At 40.6% G+C, this 21462-nt stretch overlaps 1 protein-coding gene across 1 annotated transcript; it reads left to right on the forward strand.

Annotated features, from left to right (window-relative positions):
* The first annotated feature begins 7959 nt into the window (after positions 1–7959).
* Positions 7960–20532, forward strand: RAB27B (RAB27B, member RAS oncogene family). The gene is made up of 5 exons (XM_068993949.1): positions 7960–8112; positions 9832–9917; positions 15227–15330; positions 18683–18806; positions 20343–20532. Exons 1-5 carry the CDS (start codon positions 7960–7962, stop codon positions 20530–20532), a joined length of 657 nt encoding a protein of 218 aa, XP_068850050.1.
* The last annotated feature ends 930 nt before the right edge of the window (positions 20533–21462 follow it).

The raw sequence follows: 21462 nt of genomic DNA on the forward strand, positions 1-21462 counted from the left end.
AAAATTTGAAAGGAAGGTATATCTGTTAATCAATGATATAATTGTACATCTGGAAAATTCAAAATAATGAATTGAAAAAACACTAAAATAATAAAGAGTTTTGGCAAGGCATTGGGTAATAAAACCAATATGAAGAAGTCAAGAATCTTCATAAAACAGGAAAACAATAATAGGCAGAAAGTAACAGATGAATCCCTTACAAAAGCAAATGAAAAAATAAAATACTTCATAGAAAACCCATGAAGTCATCCTGAAAGTCACAGTAGATGTCTTGACCACATGGAAGACATATGTTTGGGGATAAGAAAATTTAATATTGTAAAGATGTTGAGAAAAGAGGAACAATGAGAAAGGGATAACTTTTTCAGATATTAAACATTTTAGGAATAATCATATTTAAACTGGTGCTGCATGAAGAGACAGTCAGACTATGGGAACAGAGAAGAATAATCTAGGAATACACTCAACTGGGTATGAAATTTTACTTCGTATCAAAAGTAGTACCTTAAGTCAGTGATGAGAAGATGAATTTGTACATAAGTTATATTTGGATAACAATAAAAATATGGTTAAATCACTTTTCATAACACATTTTTGGTAAATTCCAGGTAAGTTAGATATTTAAACATAAAATTAAAACCATGTAAGTAGCCAAAGAACACACGAGTGAATTGCTGCCATTCAGAATTTGATTTCTTCTCCCCCAAACACCAACAGCAAAAATAAAAATCTTTTGGGTGGCATAAATATCACAAGCAAAGTAAAGAGACAAATGAGGGAAAGTATTTGCAACTTAAGTAGCAAAGTTTTAATATCCCAAAGACATGAAGAACTTCTAAAAATAGGAGGAATAACCCATTTTAAAAATTGAACAAGACATGTGAACTTTCCATTCACACACAAAAAGGAATACAAATAACCTTTAACCATATGAAAAGACACTTGACCTTGATCATTGTAAAAGAAACACAGGCTAAAACAGTATAGGATATGGCTTCTAACTATCAAATATGAAGAAAGCCAAATGTTTGACAGTCTTCTCTATAGGTAAGCACAATCTCAATGTTTAGTTGAGACGTCTTCAGATTTATATTGAATTATTCATGAAAAAAATGTTATGATGCTCTGGAATTTGCTTCAAAGTAATCTGATAAAGGGAGAGTTTTGTAAACATGAAACAAAATTGGCCATGTACTGGTAATTTAGAAGCTGGGCAGTCAGTATATGGCGGTACACCACTATTCTCTCAAACTTTGCATATGTTTGGAAGTTCTCATAAAAAAAAGTAAAAGGGAAATTCATACAGTTTCGAAAGATACCACAAAATTAAGCTAAAGGGGAAAATGTTACCTTACAGAAAAAAAAAGAATTTTAGAGAAATAAAAGTATTCATTGGTTTAGAAGTGTGCTTAGTTTGTGAGAATAATGATATATCAATGGAGGGAAAAAACAATTTAAGGCTGACCTGTGTTAGAATTTTTGCCCTTTATTTTTAGTGTGCATGAGCTCAATGAATTCTTGGTTTCTCTCTGTTATATTATATCCCTTGACCATAGAATGAAACAAAATGAACACACTTTTTAAAAATAGATTTGATTGCTCCAGGAGACACATTGACCCCTGTCAACTTAAGTAAAAGTTGTTCAGTTAAGTTGATGTTGATTTATGATTGCAATTTGGTTTGAATCTTCCATATAGGTTCACATCCATTAATTCTAAATAGCCCTTAGAAATATGGAAGTAAAAATTATCTTTAGTAAACCTTGCTAAAAGAACAAAATGTTATAGAATACACTACAGAGAATGTTTGTTTGTTTTTAATTTACACCCCTTCTCCTTCAGCTTCCTTCCTTCCAGAAAATGCCTTCTGTTGTACTGATGCAAGGCTGAGGGTCCCTAGAGTACCCCAGCCATCCATAATTTAACTCTACCGTCCTGGACATGCATGTGGTTATAGGGAGCTGTATTTCAAGGTCAGTTAATGAGAACCACCTTCAGGCTATCATTCAGATAATGAAGAGCTTGCTCGGAGAGTCCCAGACCTCAAATGCTCTTACTGCAGCCCAACACAAACCCATCAAATAAAGATAAATGAGAAAATATTCAACAGCTGTCCATTTTATGCTTGCTAGTTTTATTTTATTGAAACCATCTACACTGAATACAAGGCAATATCAGTGATATTTTATTTGTCTACCATTTTAAGCTTTCCTAAGTACCTTAAGAATATTAAGTTGGTTTTTATGAATTTAATAAATTCAGATCACAAGGTCGCAGCTTGTCAGGATGTTCTTAAAGTGGTTGTTTATGGAACCAGCTAAGTTTGCATGGGTCCGTCTGTCTGTGTCGTAGTCATCCACACATATCTGTAGCATTGGTTAAGCTCCTTGCTAGAGAAGTCAGAGTCTTATCCGCAGAACCATGCAAGCATTATGCAAAACAGAATGTGCCAGTGGGTGTTAGATGGACAAATGGGTGCTCTCCTGGAGCAGCCCCATCCTCTGAGCTCTCAACTCTTCAGCAGACAAGTTTATGTATTCTCTGCCAACGCAAATCTCACTTTCAGAAATTATAATTCCTTTGTCCTTTCCCTCTTCCCAGGTTATTTGAAACTGTTCCTCTAAAGATATTCTCTTTTGAGGAAGTTTTTATACTCTTGTGCAACTTAAAATAGAAAAATAAGTGCAGGAAGCCAGACATGGAAATTAACAAGGTCATTATTTCATCTAAATATTCACTTTATAGGTGAGGAAGGAAGGAGAATCCATGTTTTGAACTTGGAGAGACACCATTTCCGCCAACTATTCAAAGATAAATATTGTTAATCATCACACTGGTGTGGCTCTGAGAAGCTTAAATAGATTTACACACTAACACATATGTATTGGCCCTCTCCCAGTGGCAGTAGTGGTGAAGAACCCACCTGCCAATACAGGAGACTTAAAAGGACCCAGGTTTGATCCCTGGGTCGGGAAGATCCCCTGGAGAAGGAAATGGCAACCCATTCCAGTATTCCTGTCTGGGAAATTCCATGGACAGAGGGGCCTGGCAGGCTACAGTCCATGGGGCCGTGAAGACAGACAGGACTGAAGTGACTTAGCGTGCACACAAATGTGTATTGAGCTCCTCCTACATACCAACCACCGTACTGGACTACTCTGTGGTTCTAGCAGTGGTCGAGGAAAGTGAATTCCTGAGCTAATAGAATTGATGTTGAGCAAGAATGAAACGTAAGAGGGTCAAAAGAGAGAGAGAAAGAACAAACAGGCAACCTCATTTGAGATAGTCTGACCACGAAAGTCATGTTCCCAGAGAAAGCTCCTCTCCCCCATAAACTGAAAATATTTCTACTTTCTACCTTTGTAACTCACTTTCCATTCCAAATCGTGAACAGCAGTCTTGGGGTTTCCTCTATTAGAAACTGTCACCCCATAAATTATGTAACTTTCCTACACATTATTTCTCATCTGTAAATTAAAGGCTATGCACGTGTGCTCAGGCGCTTCACTTGTGTCCAACTCTACAACCCCATGGGCTGTAGCCCACCAGGCTCCTCTGTCCATGGGATTCTCCAGGCAAGAGCACTGGAGTGGGTTGCCATGCCCTTCTGCGGGGGATCTTCCCAACCCAGGGACTGAACCTTCGTCTCCTATGTCTCCTGCATTGCACTGCATTGCACTTTACCGGGGAAGCCCAAACTAAAGGCCAGACCACGTAATTACTTAGATTTCCTTCTACCTTTAAGATGCTTCATTGAACAGAGCCTCATGGGTGTTTTGAACTCTTTCCCCTACTCCTCCCAGCCTCTCACTGTCCCACGAAAGGCTCTTCCTCAGACGCTGCTATTTCTGTGTCTAAAAGACCTTGTGGCTCTTGTGGTGTAGTCTGTGACACAGAGATAATGTAGGGAGGAGTCAGACCCATTTCCTGAAGCACGACAATCTTCTGGCTTTTTCTTCCCTTTTATATTCATAGAACTACAAATACTTTCAGTCATCGTGCAGGAGTAAACAATACTGCTAAACTTGTCAGCTTCTTGATCCTTCCCAGATCTTTTTATTTTTTTAGCCCAGTTTTTGGAAAAAGAAAGCTTATCAAGGCTTTTATTTTCCTTTGCAGGGTTATATTTGCTGCGCCAAGGATAGATTATTGAAATAAAATCATATATTTTAGGACTCAGGAAATCACATAATTGTAAAAGAGGAACCAAACTAAATACAAAAGAACTAAAAAAAAAAAAAACAAGCTAAATGCAAAACAATTATATGTATATATGTATGAAGTGAGGGCTTCCCTGGTGGTTCAGATGGTAAAGAATCTGCCTGCAATGCGGCAGAGCTGGTTTCGATCCCTAGGTTGGAAAGATCCCCTGGAGAAGGGAACAGCTACCCACTGCAGTAAAAACTGACTCATAAAATTTATTTTTAAAAGAAACGTGGAGGCAAGCTATCTTATACCCAGCTCACTATGTCAGTTTCTTTAATAGTCTATTGAAGACACTGGATAAATTGTTTCCACGGTGCCAAGTTTCCCATTCATTTCAGGTGGAATTTATGCTCAGTGCCACAAAATCTCCACTTTCTTTCACTTAAAGGAAAGATTCTGTGTGGGCTGCAACAGAACTGATCCACGTTAGCTAGGGGCGTTGACTCTGAATAAGCATGTGATTGGGCAGCAACCCCAGGCCGTCTATGCACTGCAGATTGGCGTCAGGGCAGAAGTACATGGTAGGTCAGGTAGCTGGCAAGGAGCGATAGTCCCATTCTGTAAGTGGCAATTAATATGGTCCTGAATCTCCTCTCATACCTCATTCCTCCCTATGCTATAAGGTTAAATGCAAGTTCCTCTTCTTCCACAAAAGCTTCTCTGACATTTGCAGTCCATGAAAACTATCGTTTTGTTGGAACTAAAAAGCACAACTGTTTGACTCATTTATCAACTAATCATGTTCCACCACATAAAATTATATTGTATTGTCTTGCATCTTTGTTCAACTTCTAAGTGTGTGCATGCCATGTCAAAAGTTAGATTACGGAATAATTTGTAATTAATTTTTGTAATTTTATACGGTATAGTTTGTGACACAGAGATAATGTAGGGAGGGAGTCAGACCCATTTCCTGAAGCATGACAGTCTTCTGGCTTTTTCTTCCCTTTTAGATTCATAGAACTACAAATACTGTCAGTCACTGTGCAGGAATAAAAAATACTGCTAAACTTGTCAGCTTTTTTATCCTTCCCAGATCTTTGTTTTTAGCCCAGTTCTTGGAAAAAGAAGGCTTTTCAAGGCTTTTATTTTTCTTTGCAGTGTTATATTTGCTGTGCCAAGGACAGATTATTGAAATAAAATCATGTATTTTAGAACTCAGAAAATCACATAATTGTAAAAGAATTTTATAACTTTTGTCTTTGGACCTGATACTATATGTTGAAGACATTTAACTAGATTTGCTCAAGGTTTAACCTTTTGTGACAGTCACCAATAATATTGTGAAAAACATAGTAGACTTTAAGCAAAATTTTAAAATGTGCTGATGTATCTTCTTGACTCTGTTTTCATTTTTCCAGGAAACCACAGTATCCCTCAACTTTATCTTGTATTTAGGTAACCAGTAGCTTCAATTTCTTCCCTCTGATTATCAAGGTTTGTGTCTGGGGGAAAATTTTGCTTTAATTACTTAACTATCTAAGAATATTTTAATTTAATCTGTTTTTTTCCCCAAGAGAATTAACAGTTTTATCCCATTCTACTAGTCAGGCAGACTTTATCACCCTTGGAGGAGCTTCGCATGAGCAAGTCTGGAAGGGAAAGAGAGAGTAAGATAGAGTGATGGTGGTGGTGAGAACCTTAAATGGGGCGGGGGCGGGGGGAGACTATACAATTTTGGCATCAATCTCCTCTAGCAACACATTTTTCTGAAAGACTAGGAGCAGCAATATCTTCAACCAAAAAGTACTGATAAGACATTTAGTACCATCCAAATGCAGAACTAGTCACTGCTACACGGTCCATCAGGGCAGACATTTTCTAAGAATTTCACATCAATGGTGGAGATACCTGTATCAGGGAAGGCTGGTTGTGGATGGTTGCTAGGCACCTCTTCCTGAGCAGTGATTATACTTTCTATAGATATTACAAAACGAAAAGAGTACATTTGTAGTCAGCAAGCATCGACCCTGAGAGTCTCACTCATTGTAGAAAGGATGATGTTATAAGAGGAAAGCTTTAGTGCAGAAATATAAATTGGCAGCTCTCTCTCAAAGTACCTGCGCTCAAAAACCATTCACTAATTAAAGAATAGATATTCACCACCCATAATACGTTTATTAGGATTTAGCATCAGTAGAGTTCAAATTTTAGAAAATTCTGGTGTAAAAACATTGTAAATCTTCCAAATGATGTAATAATTCTGGCTGGCTAACTACATGATAATGTTTTTTTCATCGTTATTTATCCAAAGGCTTGAAACCTTTTAGTTTTACCATGTGCTAAAATGACAATATAAAATTTTAAAAGTTTTGTTTAAATTGCATCATTTTCTTACTTATAGAAAAGTGATTAGAAGTATGTAGCAATTTTTATGGAATAGCCTGTTGTTGTCATTTGATTTGGATCACCTCAGAACTCCTGAAGAGTACAGTGTTTTCTGAACTGTAGAAGTGGAGGAATATTCCTCCCCATCACCTAAGAGAATGTTTCTAATCCAGGGACATCTTCATAAGCCTTTCTCTACATAGAATACGACAAATCCATTTCTATAACCCAGATCCGTTGTACCAAATGGCAAATCATTTTGCTACCCTGGAGAGCAGACACTGCACCAAGTGTTTGGTGGATGGTGGTGTAATTCAGAAGCATGTAGTAGGAGTTTTCATGTCACCGCTGTATTTAACATTAACCCTTGGCATCTAGCGCCTGTGATTATTGTAACAACGGAAGAAATGAAGACTGAGACAGTTGTTTAGGGCAATGAGAGAAATGGCAAGAGATATTCCTTCAGGGGAAATGTTAGCAGAATTACCATAGTTATGCCTCTGAATAGCTCTTCCTCTTTTTCCAAGGCCTAGAAAATATTCAGCAGATTTGCCAAACACAGCAGATTTGCCATCGAAGAACAGAGGGTTCAGTATTTCAAAACAGAAGATTTTAAAACATGGCTATTGAAATGATTTCAAATCAATGTTTTTAAAGGTTGTCATTTCGTTGTTAAAATTTTTAATTAAAGAGAGAATATTTTGTATTCACATAACAGAAAGTTCATCCTGCAGGATTAGAGGCACAATATTCCCCTAGGTTTTTGTCTTCCATTACTCATATATAATTTCAGCCTCCCTCTACACACCTGCATCGTCTTGGACATTCTTCTCTGCTTCCTGTGACTCATCTTCCTAGCACCATACTCCTGATCCGAAGGGACACTGGTTTTAAAAAAAAAAGCTGTAACTCTTTAAGTTTCTACTATTGCCTTGACAATGGCCATCCATGGTGGGTATCACATAGCTTTTTGCTCCATATTACCTGACATGAGAGCTTCCCTGGTGGTTCAAATGGTAAAGAATCTGCTTGCAATGCAGGAGACCCAGGTTCGATCCCTGGGTTGGGAAGATCCCTTGGAGAAGGGAATGGCAACCCACCCCAGCATTCTTGCTTGGAGAATTCCATGGACAGAGGAGCCTGGTACAGTCTATGGGGTCGCAAAAAGCTGGACACGACTGAGCAGCTTAACCCTTTCACCTGACGTGACGTAAAAAGATAGGCACTAAGTGAAATCATGGGAGAGTTCTTAGTTCTGAGGCTGCTCTGAACTAGTTAACTCAGAATTTCACAGAATAGAGGCATTTAAATCTTATAACTTTGAAAGTTAAATTTACATTGTTTTGAAGGAAGCCAAAAGAAAACAGTGTTCATCATCAATGCTTATTTTTCCTTCAACACAGGCCCACCATCACGACCATCACTATGACCGATGGGGACTATGATTATCTGATCAAACTCCTGGCCCTTGGAGATTCAGGGGTAGGGAAGACAACATTTCTTTATCGATACACAGACAACAAATTCAATCCCAAGTTCATCACGACAGTAGGGATAGACTTTCGGGAAAAACGTGTGGTAAGTTTTTAACCATACTGTTAACCGGTTGCTGATCCTCCTATATATAAAATAAGAATTAAGAAAATATGTTTATTGCATTGCAAGGTGTCTTTTATCACATGAAATTCATAACCTGTCACTTTGATCCAATTTGAATATTATATTTCACTGTCTCAACTCTAAATAACGTTTTGCTTAGAAAAAATCCAGTGGCACTTGTCTCCAGAAGCACAGAGTGCAACTAAAATAAATTATTTATGGGTTTATACAGTGTGTTTTCTATGAATTCTTAAGGAATCTTTCAAAACAGGAATTCGTTATCTAAAACCATCAACTCTTGATCTAAGTTTCTCAATAAAAACAAAGTGTTCATTTCCCTGTGCTTAAGAAAGAGGTTAAAACGATGATTGGCAAATAGCTGGAACATGAGCTTTGTGAGTTCCTGCTGCCTTTTTATTTATGTGTAGACTCAGCCATCAATCACTAGCTTCTTATGAACAGAATGTGAGACCAACCCATGCGATTTTTCAAGATAAGAGAGTTAAAGTGAGAATCACAACCACTTCCTTCCCCTGTGCTAGACGCTAATGACAGGAGTAAGGCTATTGTGACATGTGAGATGTGGAGCTTAGGCACAGAAGCGGAGCCGCAGTCGCTGCCGCCCACGGTGATCTTGAGCGCCCGGATGGCGGCGGCTCCGGTTCATGGCGGCAAGTCCCTCGAACCTCTAACGCCGATTCGCCTTGCTCTATTTGTCGTATTAGAAACTAATACAACGTTTTAAAGCAACTATACGCCAATAAAATCTTTCTTAAAAAATAAATTCACGCATTCCTCAAGAATTGGGGAGAAAAAAAAAAAAAAAACAAAGAAAATAAGGATTGAGAAGTTAAATCATGATTTCTTAGAATGTCCTGTCCCTTATCTGAAACTTATCAATACTGTAGTCTTAGCAAATTTGCTCCCAATCCCTCCAGGGTATTTCTGGGCCTTCTCCCCTCCCATATGTCTCCACAGATCTAGGTATAAGTCCGTGCAAAGTTTTCCCTTTAAAATATTTTATTTTCACTAAACCATAAGTAAGGGAGCTAGATAATATTACAATTGTTATACTTGGTTTAAATTAAGAACTCAAAAGGCCATCACCTATAAAATTTAAACTTTTCTAAAAAGGGCCTTTGAAGAAATGGGTAAAAAGGGAAGACTTGGAATAGCCTGTGTAAACTTATTGAGCAATCCTGTGTGCATTTCATGGCTAAGTCTTTTTGAAAGTCCCAATCCACAGTAGAAGATACTCAAATACTTGTAAAATATTTTACTGTTTTAAAAATTCCTTCAAATGTGTTATTTCACTTAAGTTTGCAGTAACTCTGTAAAACAGGAGATTATGGGTCTCAATTTGCCAGTAAGAAAGTAAAAATCTATGAAGTTAAATGAAGAGTTGATATTCGAACCTAGAACTTGGGTCCTTAGTCGACTGTTTGCTGCTTCCTTGAGGAAATGACAGAAGGTGTCTAATTTAAGTTTGCAGGATGCATAAATTGTGTTGAAAACCATACTTGACATTTAAAAGTGAGAGTATATGTGATAACTTCTAGGAGAAAAAAAGCAAATATTTATTCTCCACTGTGAACTTTGACTATAATAATTGAGAAAAAATACGCAGAGTGAACCCAGGGAATTTGAATGCTGACGAAATCAAAGCAGCATAAACTAATGACATTTGTATTCTTTCAGGTTTACAACACACAGGGACCAAATGGGTCAACAGGGAAAGCATTTAAGGTGCATCTTCAGCTTTGGGACACTGCAGGACAAGAGCGGTAATAGTGAATTATTTTGTTTCTAGCTACAAATAGCTTAGAAAAATTTACTTTAATGTCAATGTGTGTTTGTACAGTGTGTGTGTGTGTGTGTGTGTGTGTGAAGTTGCTTTAGTCACGTCCGACTCTTTGTGACCCTGTGGACTGTAGCAGGCCAGCCTCCTCTGACTATGGGATTCTCCAGCCAGGAATACTAGAGTGGGTTGCTGTTTCCTCAGGTAGGGGCTCTTCCCAACCCAGGGATCGAACCCATGTCTCTTATGTCTCCCGCACTGGCAGATGAATTCTTTACCACTAGTGCCACCTGGGAAGTGGTATTGTATGTGCCACTTTAGTACGACTACTGTATGTGAACTTGAAAAATGTAAGGAAATGCAGCTCTCCTCCTGGTTTCAGAATAGACATCTGTATCAACAAATAAAAATAAATTATCTGTAGTGAATTAACCATAACTAGCAATTGTGTATTTGGTGCAGATTGCAAAAATCAAATTTTCAGAAATCTCTGTGAAGATTCTTATGCACTGTCTTTGTACTTTGTGATCATTAAAAAAAAAAATCCAGAATTTAATTGAACTGGGGTAGGAAATTAACATTGTTACAAGTGCTACTTGAAGAGTGAGTTGAAGGAAAGGGTGTTAATATATTTTTCATCTCTTTCTGTCTTTACACACAGCCATGCATCCTGTACCATTTGACTGACTTTATTGTGATTTCGGTCACATCATCACCCTCCTGTTGGATTTTCAATAGGCCTGGCTCACGTTACACGTGCCTGGTGGGGCTTTTCCAAACTCCCCAGCTGAAACAAACTCCCTCTTTCTTGAACTCTTACAATGTCTATTCTTCCATGCCTTGGGAGGCTGCCTGCATGCTAAGTCGCTTCAGTCATGTCCAGCTCTTGGCGACCCTATGAACTGTAGCCCACCAGGCTCCTCTGTTCATGGGATTCTCCAGGCAAGAGTCCTGGAGTGGACTGCCATCCACTGCAATCCAGAGGATTTTCCCTGCCCAGGGATGGAACCCAGTCTCCTGTGTCTCTTGCATTGGCAGGTGGGTTCTTTTCCACTAGTGCCACCTGGGAAGCCCATCCATGCTTTAAGTTACTTTAACTAAATAAGTTAATTAATTATATACCACCTTGTAATAAGACTTCCCTGGTGGCTCAGTGATAAAAATTTGCCTGCCAATGCAGGAGACATGGGTTCGATACCTGGGTCAGAAAGATTCCCCTGGAAAAGGAAGTAGCAAACCACTCCAGTATTCTTGCCTGGGAAAACCCGTGGGCAAAGGAGCCTGGCAGACAACAGTCCATGGGATCGCAAGAGACTTGGACACGACTTAGTGATTGAACAACAACATCTTGTGATAAGGCGTGTCTTTTATTTTTGTCTCTAATGGCTGTTCTTCAATCCACTTGTGGCCTTCTCACCCCAACACAATTGTGAGCTTCATAAGAACAGAGACCATGATTGTTTTCTCAGCCTTGTCTCTGGTGCAGCAACCCAGACAAGAGACACACGGTAGACGGTAGTGTTGATTGTTTAGAGCTGGTGCTGCTATGCCATGATTTGAAGAAAATATATTTCTTTGAGATCCAAGCTTTCAAAGCGCAGAAGACCCCAAGCTAGTGCAGCTTTTCAATATTAGATGAAACAAAAATTGGCAATAGGTTGTCAGAGAAGATACATAGAATGCACATACCTCCAAATTCTGCATCACATGTCTCACAATGTTTATGCTTGTAAACACTTCAGTCTTTGAAATGAGTCCAAAACATTCTCACTTTCAGTGAGTGTAAACGCCAGGAGAGGTGCCGGGCCCTCTCTGTGAGCTCCTTTGACTGTGAATTCCATTTACACGCATCTTTCAACGCGGCTGGTTCCCCTGAAGTCGTTCCTCACAGGAATCTCTGTTCATATGTCAGTTTTGTTGTCACAAAGATGTATGTTTTATAGGCCAATTTAATTCATTTTTGAAGAAGTAATATGAGAAAATGTGGTTCCCATATGTCTTCGCACACGATATGTCAGCCTCGCGTGATGGCAGGCTTCTCTCATCTGTCCCCTTAAGACAGCTGCTCTAGGAGAGAAATGGAAATACTAGGGATTGTCTTAGTAACACCAAGGTTATTCATCCCTTGAGAATTTTGCATTCTGTATATTAAAGTGTAGCTAAGCAACAAGGTAAACAATGCCTCACACCTCAAGCCTGTGCCCGAGGACGTCTGGCACTGTAACCCATGTAAGATAGTGGTTATTGATAAAAGTCACATTATGGGAAGGAGGAGAAAGATTATACCCCTTAAGTAAACTAAAAGGATGGAGGGCACAGACTTAGTTCTCTCTTAGTTCTCAAGCTATCACGTGCCCCTGGGATCTGTTTATTCATGGGGTCCTGGCATTCCACATTCTGGGGACAGAATGAGGTTGGTGGGTGGAGCTAGAAATAAATAAGATTACTCATGGAGTAAACCCTGGAAAGGCTTCCCTGGTGGCGCAGTGGTGAAGAATCCGCCTGCCAGTGCGGGAGACACAGGAGACATGGGTTCGATCCCTGGGTCGGGAATATCCCCTGGAGGAGGAAATGGCAGCCCACCCCAGTGTTCTTGTCTGGGAAATCCCATGGACAGAGGCGCTTGGTGGGCTACAGTCCATGGGGTCACAAAGAATTGGACAGGACTGAGCGACTAAGCACGGGCACAAAGCCCTGGAAACTCTGGGGGCTCACAAGGGTCCTGGGGTTGAGTGGTCCAGGGTATGAGCCTGGCTCAGAGCAGAAGTGTCCTGTCCCTGTTGCTATGGATGCAAAAGTGTTTGCTCCAATGCGATCTATCAAACAAGCACGTTTTAAAGTAACTGTCATGGGCTGTGGTAATGAGAGGGGAGTAAGGCACAGTAGGTTGTCCTCAGAAGAGAAACACACACACACACACACTAAAAGAGAGGCCAGAGAACAGACTATTGTGGCTGACTTGGCCACACTCTTGTGGTTTGAGCAGGAGACAGTTTTGTGAGTACAGATAGTCCTCAAAGAGAGAGAAACAACCATTCAATAAAAGGACTATAATCTCGGAGCTTCTAGTGACTGGTAGGGACAAATCCACAAGGATAAAATTGAGTAAGATTTTTGGTATTTCATAATCATCATGATTATATCCTACTAAAGAATCTTATTTTGGAAATAGTCTCAAATATCTCTTTTCTGTGTCTCCATATTAATAGTATTGTTTCTATTGAAGTCATTTAACTCCTTAATAATTTCATATCCTTTGCTATTTTCTGTCTTTGTTTCTTTCTCCAAATCTGGCAAACACTTACTCATCAAAAAAATATTTCAGAGTCATGAAAACGCAATGAATAGCGAGTTACAAACACAGCTTCTTTTCTCTTGGAGGTGCCTATCTAGGGTGGAATCTGGACAAATCAACAATTGCAATAAAGCTTCAGGCTAGTAACAGGAAAACAAAGAGTGGCTGGGGGCTGTCCGGTACACCAGGAGGAGTCCATAACCCGGATGGCGGTATTGGAAAGTCTAAAGAAGTGATACTTATATATATAAATATATATACTCATACACGACGTATGAGTGAGTCTTTTCCTGGCTAACGGGGTAGGAGGTAAAGGAAGCTTGAAGGCAAGGTCATCCACAGGAATAACAGCATGAGTGAAAGCCCAGGGGAGAGAGTGAACTTTCTAAGAACTTAAGCTCAGCATGCCTGTGGGTAGTCAGGAGATAAAGCTGGATAGAGGAGCAAGGGTCAGTTCATGCAGAGCCTTGGCGGATTATTGAAAAGTTCAGTCATTATCTTTAGAGCCAGGTATCATCATCTAACATTTTTTAGGAGAGGATTTATAGAATCAATAGGAAGAAATCGGGGAACAAGAGGACCCAAACAACACTGGAGACAGGAAGCTTGTTGAGAACACTGCCGAAATTATCCTGGTGGAAGATAATGGCCTCGAAACTAGAGTAGTGGCAGGGTATGTGGAGAGAAATGAGAGGGTCAGGAGATATTTGTTGATTGCTTGTATATAATAGGTGAAGGAGAAGGAGGCTGTGGCACCCAAGGAGGATGGTGATGCCATTGACAGAAAAATCATAGAGAGGGTGAGTTTGCTTTCAAACATGTGAAGTTGCTGGTACCTTAGTTTCCTCCAAGTGGAAATACCCAACAAGTAATTGGGCATACAAGTAGCAAGGCAGGAAAGATCTAGACCTATAAACTTGGGGTTCAACATACACACCAGGATAACTGAGCCAGCAAAGTAGACGAAATAACCCAGTGAATGTACGTAGAGGATGAAGGGATCAAGAATAGAACCCAGAGGAAACCCAAGAATCTACCAATAGGCCAAAATAGGTGACCAAAAAATTAGGAGGACATTTAGGATAGGATCTGCTTCTCTGTTTAGTTATGTGTCTTTCTTAAAACCAGTTGCCCACTTCACTTCTTTATCAGTATAACCCAGAGCTTCTCTGGACCCTGTGTGTCATCTCCGGTTTTGCCCATTGCACGCATTGAAGTGGATCTCAGAGCATCTTCATCTTCCCTGAGGATGCTGGGGTGAGGAAGGTTGGAGCAAGAGAGAGCAAGTACTTAGACTGCCCATGATGAAGTGTATGCTTCAAAATCCTCGCTTAGAAATGAGTGTTCTTGCTTTCCCTCCTCAACTAGTAAGTCTCTCTGCCCTTCCCTCCGCATCCCTAATCATAAAGTTTCCTTCTTCCTTTCTTCACTGTCTTTCTTCCTTCTCCTTAAGAGACATGCATGTTTTATCCCCAAAGAGTGTGAATAAAAGCGTTCTTTCGCCAACGTTGTTTTTCCCTACAAAAGAACCCTAGTTCCAACTGCTGACAAGTTGTGGTTCTCTGCACATAATCACAGGCACTTATTTTCGGCCTGCCATGTGCTAAGCTTCCTTCTGGCCACAGACAGGAAAATTGAAAAGTAGAAGTTAAAGTCTCAGTCCTGAAGTGCCTTATATTTTAACCGTGGGCCACAAGATGCCTGTGAGCCAAAGAGAGAAGGATTCCAAGAGGCTATGTAAGCAAGCGTGTGATTGAAGGTTACAGACTTGCATGCGTGCCTGCTGTGGAACGTAAAGCCTCAACGGGATCTTAAACCTACAACCAGATTGTCTCCTCTGACCCCTCAGCAGTCTTTCCGCCCACTTGCCCACTCGGGAGGATGATCCAGAGGGATGCCATGGAGAGTTCATATCTGAAAGGGACATAGTGTCGTTTGTATTGTCATCAGAGTATCCGGCCGACTAACTTTCCGAACTGTCCACTGTGTTTTCTTGGCAGATTCCGGAGCCTCACTACAGCATTCTTCAGAGACGCCATGGGTTTCTTATTAATGTTTGACCTCACCAGTCAACAGAGCTTCTTAAATGTCAGAAACTGGATGAGTAAGTGGGACTGAATAACTTCTGTTGGCCGCTTTGGGACCCAGCGGCTCTATGTGCTTCTGGGCCTCACAAGATGAAACCAGAAAAAGTCACAGGTTTCGAGTTGCCTGTGTCACCTTCAAAGTGGTGGCTCATGTGTGGTTCACCCGGAGTGGCTTGGAATTGGTTTTTCCTTTGACACCTTAGACGAACCACCATCTATGCGTAAGGACTTTATGATTTCAATGGATGGGCTATTCATTCCACTTGTGCAGTAAGTCTCGAAGGACTTCTTACAACTCAGCCAGCAGTCAGTTCTACTTTGTCTAGCCTGGAGTGGACACAGAGAAAGCACGGCATTTTCCGAGTAGGCACACTGGCACCTACAGTGTGTGCCCTTGCACATGGGTTAACTAAATAGTTAATTAACTCAGGGGTCAGTTAAATTGAGAAATTGTTTCAGAGCAGAGCAGCCTCATGAAGATACCATACAGTGTGTCTGTCAATAAGCTCACATTGAAACTTTACAATAAGCTCACATTGAAATTTTACTTTTTCTGGACAAGTGTTCGGATGTAAGAAAGACTGGTATAGAAAAATCTCAGCTTTCATGGCAATTTAAACACAATAAAGCTTCAAATTAACCTAATCAGTTATTAAAGCCAGATTGATGTATGTCAGGGCAGAAAGTGGTATTTCGTTTTTCCTTTCTTTACAATGGATGTAGCACTAAAGACCATATTTAAGATTACAAATGCCAGTTTTGAATGCACTGGGACACACTAGCAGTCCCATGGGGCTGGTGCTACTATTTCTAGAGTTGTTGGGGCTGTCTGTGGCCAGAGGGCTATTTTTTGAAAGATCTGATCATGTTATCCCCCTGCTCCAAGTCCTTCTGGGGTTTCCCACTTCACTTGGAATAAAATCCAGAGTCCTTTGTTGACCTCTAAGGCCATCATGGAAGCCTGGCGTGCTGCAGGCCATGGGGTCCCAAACAGTCAGACACGACTTAGCAACTAAACAACAGCAAAGACCATCATCGTCGCTTCCTCTGTAGTTGACTCTCACTCCGTCCCCATCACTGGCCTCCAGCCGAAGGTCTCTCCTGAAAAGCGCAGTCCTGCCTTGGGGCCTTTGGTCTCTATTTCCTCCTGCCTTGATTTCTGTTTTCCCATTTATACCACTGTTAGTTCTTTCACCTCCTTTAAGTTCTTGTTCAGACCACATTTATCTCTTGGGAGAAAGCTTTCCTGACCGCTCCATCTAAAACCGTTCTTCATCACTCTGTGTGCGCTGAGGACACTTTCTGCTTCATTTGGTCACTGCCCCCACCTGACATCATATATATTATATTATATTATATCATATCATATCATATATTTCTTTGTTTTGTGGTTGTTGTCCAGTCACTAAGTTGTATACAACTCTGTGATCTCATGGACTGCAGCATGCCAGGCTTCCCTGTCCTTCATTATGTCCAGGAGCTAGTGCTCAATTTCACGTCCGCTGAGTCGGAGGTGCCATCCAACCATCTCATCCTCTGCCGCCCTCTTCTTCTTTCTTTGCTTACTTGTGGTTTTGATTCTTTCCACCTCTAGAATGTGAGCTCTATAAAGGTTCAAACTTGTTCTGCTTGTTCTATTGAGATACCCCAGAGCACCTGGCTGAGTATCTGGCTGTCTAGATTCTCAAATATATGCATATCTTATTATTTCATATTACATGTAATTAATACTTTTGTATATATACACACCTATATATATAATGGCTTTAAATGTAAGCTCGCTAACACAGTTGTGCTACTGGAGAAAAATACCAACAAATTCTGACTTACTTATTTGCTTCTCTAAATGAGGGTTTATCCTAGGATCTGTCTCCATTTTCTTTTATTATTACATTTCTTTATCAAAAGTGTTACTATTAGATAACAGATAATGTTTTGTTTTTATTGTTAGATAATATTATTAGATAACACACCAAATGTTATTATTAGATTCTGGGAGATAAGGAGATAATAAGGTTATTCAGTTCTTTCAGAGTGATTTATTCATCATTTTTCAAGGTAGATGAGATGCGATGCTCCCTTGATTGTAAAATTTTCCAGGATACTGTTGGAATTTAAGATAATTAATTGCCATTTTTAATAAGGCTTTAATTTCTAATATCCAAATAACCGGTGTTACAGAGTCAGTTCCTCCTCTGGCCTCAACAAGGTTGCACTCAGCATGCCTTGAGGTAGACAGTAAAATAGTCCCATAACCTTGAAAATATAGGTTGGCAAGGTTTTTCTTTTTTAATCATTTCTTTCCTTCCTCCCTCCCTTCCTTCTCCTCCCCACCACCTTCTTTTGGAAAATAGAGAAAAACAAATAACCTGTCCTAATATTGTTTATACAGGAATTTGTGGTGGTTCAAAAACGCTCTGCCCTTATGAATCATTACCTTGGCTTTCAGGAAAGAAAAATGTAGCAGCCTCCTGAAGGAAAGAGCAGACAGCCCCTCTACTTGAAGGGGCTTCCCGGGTGCCATTAGTGGCGAAGAAACCGCCTGCTAATGCAGGAGACATAGGAGACACGGGTGTCCGACCCCTGGGAGCGGGGCAAGATCCCCTAAAGCAGAGGTGGCAGCCCACTCCAGTCTTCTTGCCTGGAGAATCCCATGGACAGAGGAGCCTGGCAGGCTACAGTCCAGAGGGTCGCAGAGAGTCAGACACGACTGAAGTGGCTTAGCACACACGCACATATACTTCAAGACCGTGTTCTCTTATCTTCCCTTATATTTGAAGAAAAAATGGTCTGAAAAGCAGTATATTCAACTCAGGTGAACATTCCCGGATGTTCATTTCCACGGGGTGTGGTAAGAATCCGCCTGCCAATGCAGGAGACATAGGAGACACAGGTTCAATCCCTGGGATGAGACGATCCCCTGGAGAAGGGAGTGGCACCCCACTCCAGCATGCTTGCCTGGAGAATCCCATGGACAGAGGAGCCTGGCAGGCTATAGTCTGTGGGGTCTCGAAGGGTTGGACATGGCTGAGCACACATCACCTCATCTGTGATGGCTGATCACACTGCACCTCATCTGTGCTCATCTCAGAGGACGTTTCCCCAGATGCAGAAGATCACTGACAGGTATTCACACAGGTGCTTCATATACACTCTTACTAGTCTTCACAGCCTGCCACCTGTGAGGCAGTATCTCCACTTTCTAGATGAGGAAACTGTGGCTGGGAAGAGTTAAGCACCTGGGCTAATTTAACTCGTAAACAGTCAAGCTGGAGATGAACAATTCAATTAGGACCCTGAAGTATGAGCAGTCTTTTGACATCACTTGTTTATAACTAACTTGCTGGTTCCATCTGTTTTCTTTCCAAGGCCAACTGCAAGCAAATGCTTATTGTGAAAATCCAGATATAGTATTAATTGGCAACAAGGCGGACCTGCCAGACCAGAGGGAAGTCAATGAACGGCAAGCCCGGGACCTGGCTGAAAAATACAGGTAAGTCAGCTATGTGGAAATATCCTCTGACCTCACACACTGCTGCTTAGTTAGGGGGCAAGGTCATGAGACTGATATTCGGAGGGATCCCCTCGATTAAGGAATGACAGATGAATGAAAAAGATCTCCCAGAGGAATATATGTGATGCTTTTAATGAAACTATTTAACATTAATAACCACTCACATTCACTGAATGCTTATTGTGTATTAGCAACTATTCCTAGACTTTAATTTATCTAACCCCTGTAATTATGTATATGAGATTTAGAGTTATTCCATTTGATATATGAGGAATTGAGACACAGAGAAGTTAAGTAACTTATGGAGGGCCACATAGCTAGTGAGTAGTAGAGCTTGAATTCAATCCAGGCTGTCTGAAATCAGAGCCCATTCTTTAGAATATTGTATTCTACAGCCTCTCAATAGCTACAAAACTCTAAGGAATAATACCTGACCTGGATGTAATACTGCAATTTTTATCCTGAAAGTGAAAGTGTGAATCACTCAGTCTTATCTGACTCTTTGGGACCCCATGAACTGTGGCCCGCGAGGCTCCTTTGTCCATGGAATTCTCCAGGCAAGAATACTGGAGTGGGTTGCCATTCCCTTCTCCAGGAGGTCTTTCTGACCCAGGGATTGAACCTAGGTCTCATGCATTGCAGGCAGATTCTTTACCATTTGAGCCACCAGGGAAGCCCAATTATTATTATCCTAGCTAGCTTAAATGTCAGAGTAAAATACGTTTTTAAACATCCCAAGTAGTTAGAAACTGACTCCCAAGGCAGAAATTGTCATTCTTTTTCAAATTTAAGTACTTTGCCAAATGTGACAGTTCTGTACCTCCTTGAGAGTTTTACAAATAAATGTACATGTCTTCTTGAAACTTTGGATTCTAAATAAATGTAGATTGTATTCACATGAATATCCTATGCAATGCCTGCCTAATTTCTAACTCAGACTTCTTGATAATTGATTGGAGAGAAGTAATTGTTTAATAGGCTTCCCTGGTGGCTCAGATGGTAAAGAACCTGCCCTGCAATGCGGGAGACCTGGGTTCGATCCCTGGGTCAGGAAATCCCCTGGAGAAGGGAATGGCAACCCACTCCAGTATTCTTGCCTGGAGAATCCCAGACAGAGGAGGCTGGTGGGTTATAGTTCATGGGGTTGCAAAGAGTCAGACACGACTGAGGGACTAACACGCTAATAGTTTAATGGCAACATTGATCACTAGTCTGGCATATTGGCCCTCTTCATTTTTAAAAAGTCAGTGATGAGGCTTGGCTTCAAGTACCTGAGCACCTCTTGTAGCAGTTTCCTTGCCCATAATGCTGGTTACACCCACATGAAAAAGCAGCTCACCAGTTTTCACTCACTGAGGAAAACCAAGGATGTTTTCCAACTCAGCCAGCAAAATCGTGATTATTTCACAATCTCTCAGCCAGCCATGTTTTCGCACATGTGACTCACTGGCACATCTTGTTGTATCTTTTCTGGTTCCTTCCTTGCAAAAATATTTGTCATCTCTTCCATGCTAGCATACCATATTTTGAAACAAGTGCAGCGACTGGCCAGGATGTGGAAAAAGCTGTGGAAACCCTTCTGGACTTAATAATGAAACGGATGGAGCAGTGTGTAGAGAAGACCCACATCCCCGACACGGTCAATGGGAGCAGCTCTGGAAAGCTGGATGGGGAGAAGTCAGCAGAGAAGAAATGTGCCTGTTAGACTTTACCCCAGCCTCTGATCATCCAGAACCCCAGGCAAACGTCACTTCCAAAAAGAGCAACAAACCCCACCATCGTTGTTGAGTAAACCGTGTATAACGGCATGTCTTTCTTTTCCTGCCAGAAATTTTTAAAAACCTGACTAGTCAGCAGTGTTCAGAAGAGTTGACCAGTAATCCCTGAAGCCCCTCCAAACAAGATCAAAGATTTCCCAGGGTCATCATACCATCATGGGTACTCAATTTGTTTTTTCATAAAGAAGATGAACATAGAAAAGAGTGTAGAAGAACAGATATCAGTGGGTTTTCCATCAGAACCAAAATTACCTTGTCACACTGGGGACAAGAATAGGTTTCTGAAGGGAGAACACAGAAGGATGACTTTTTCTTAAAGGTTGAATTTACTTGTTATATAGAATCTGATTTGGACTTTTAGGTTTGCATTGAGGGGGACATATTAGCTAAAAGTGCGTACACAAAAAGAATTCTAAGTGGTTCATTTAGAGTGACATTACTATGTATATCCTATAAGCTGTGCTAGAATGACAACATTGCTGATAAGGTTACGAGAGGATGAATGTCAGACATCTGAGAATATGTAGGAAACTGTGTAATCATGCCATTTGTATATTCTTAATAAATGGCAGATAGACAAGAATAGGACTGTGAATGACAGAGGACAAGAAAAAGGCCCAGAGAGAGAGATGAAGGTATGGGAAAAGGCATTTGGGCAACTGAAATTAAACGTGTCTCTTACAGATGTCTGGGAGAGTTACTTAGCCAAATTTCAATCAAGCCAATTGGAAGCTGACATTATCGGTTGGCATTAAGAGAGTGCCCAGAGGTTTCCATTTCCAGCACAGTTTTAAGAAATTGGTCTAATGTTCAGCTTCTGGTGTAGCGTTCAGCTTCACATTTCACATTTCTTAGCA

Source organism: Capricornis sumatraensis, chromosome 21, assembly GCF_032405125.1.
Source record: "Capricornis sumatraensis isolate serow.1 chromosome 21, serow.2, whole genome shotgun sequence".
Taxonomy (NCBI): domain Eukaryota; kingdom Metazoa; phylum Chordata; class Mammalia; order Artiodactyla; family Bovidae; genus Capricornis; species Capricornis sumatraensis.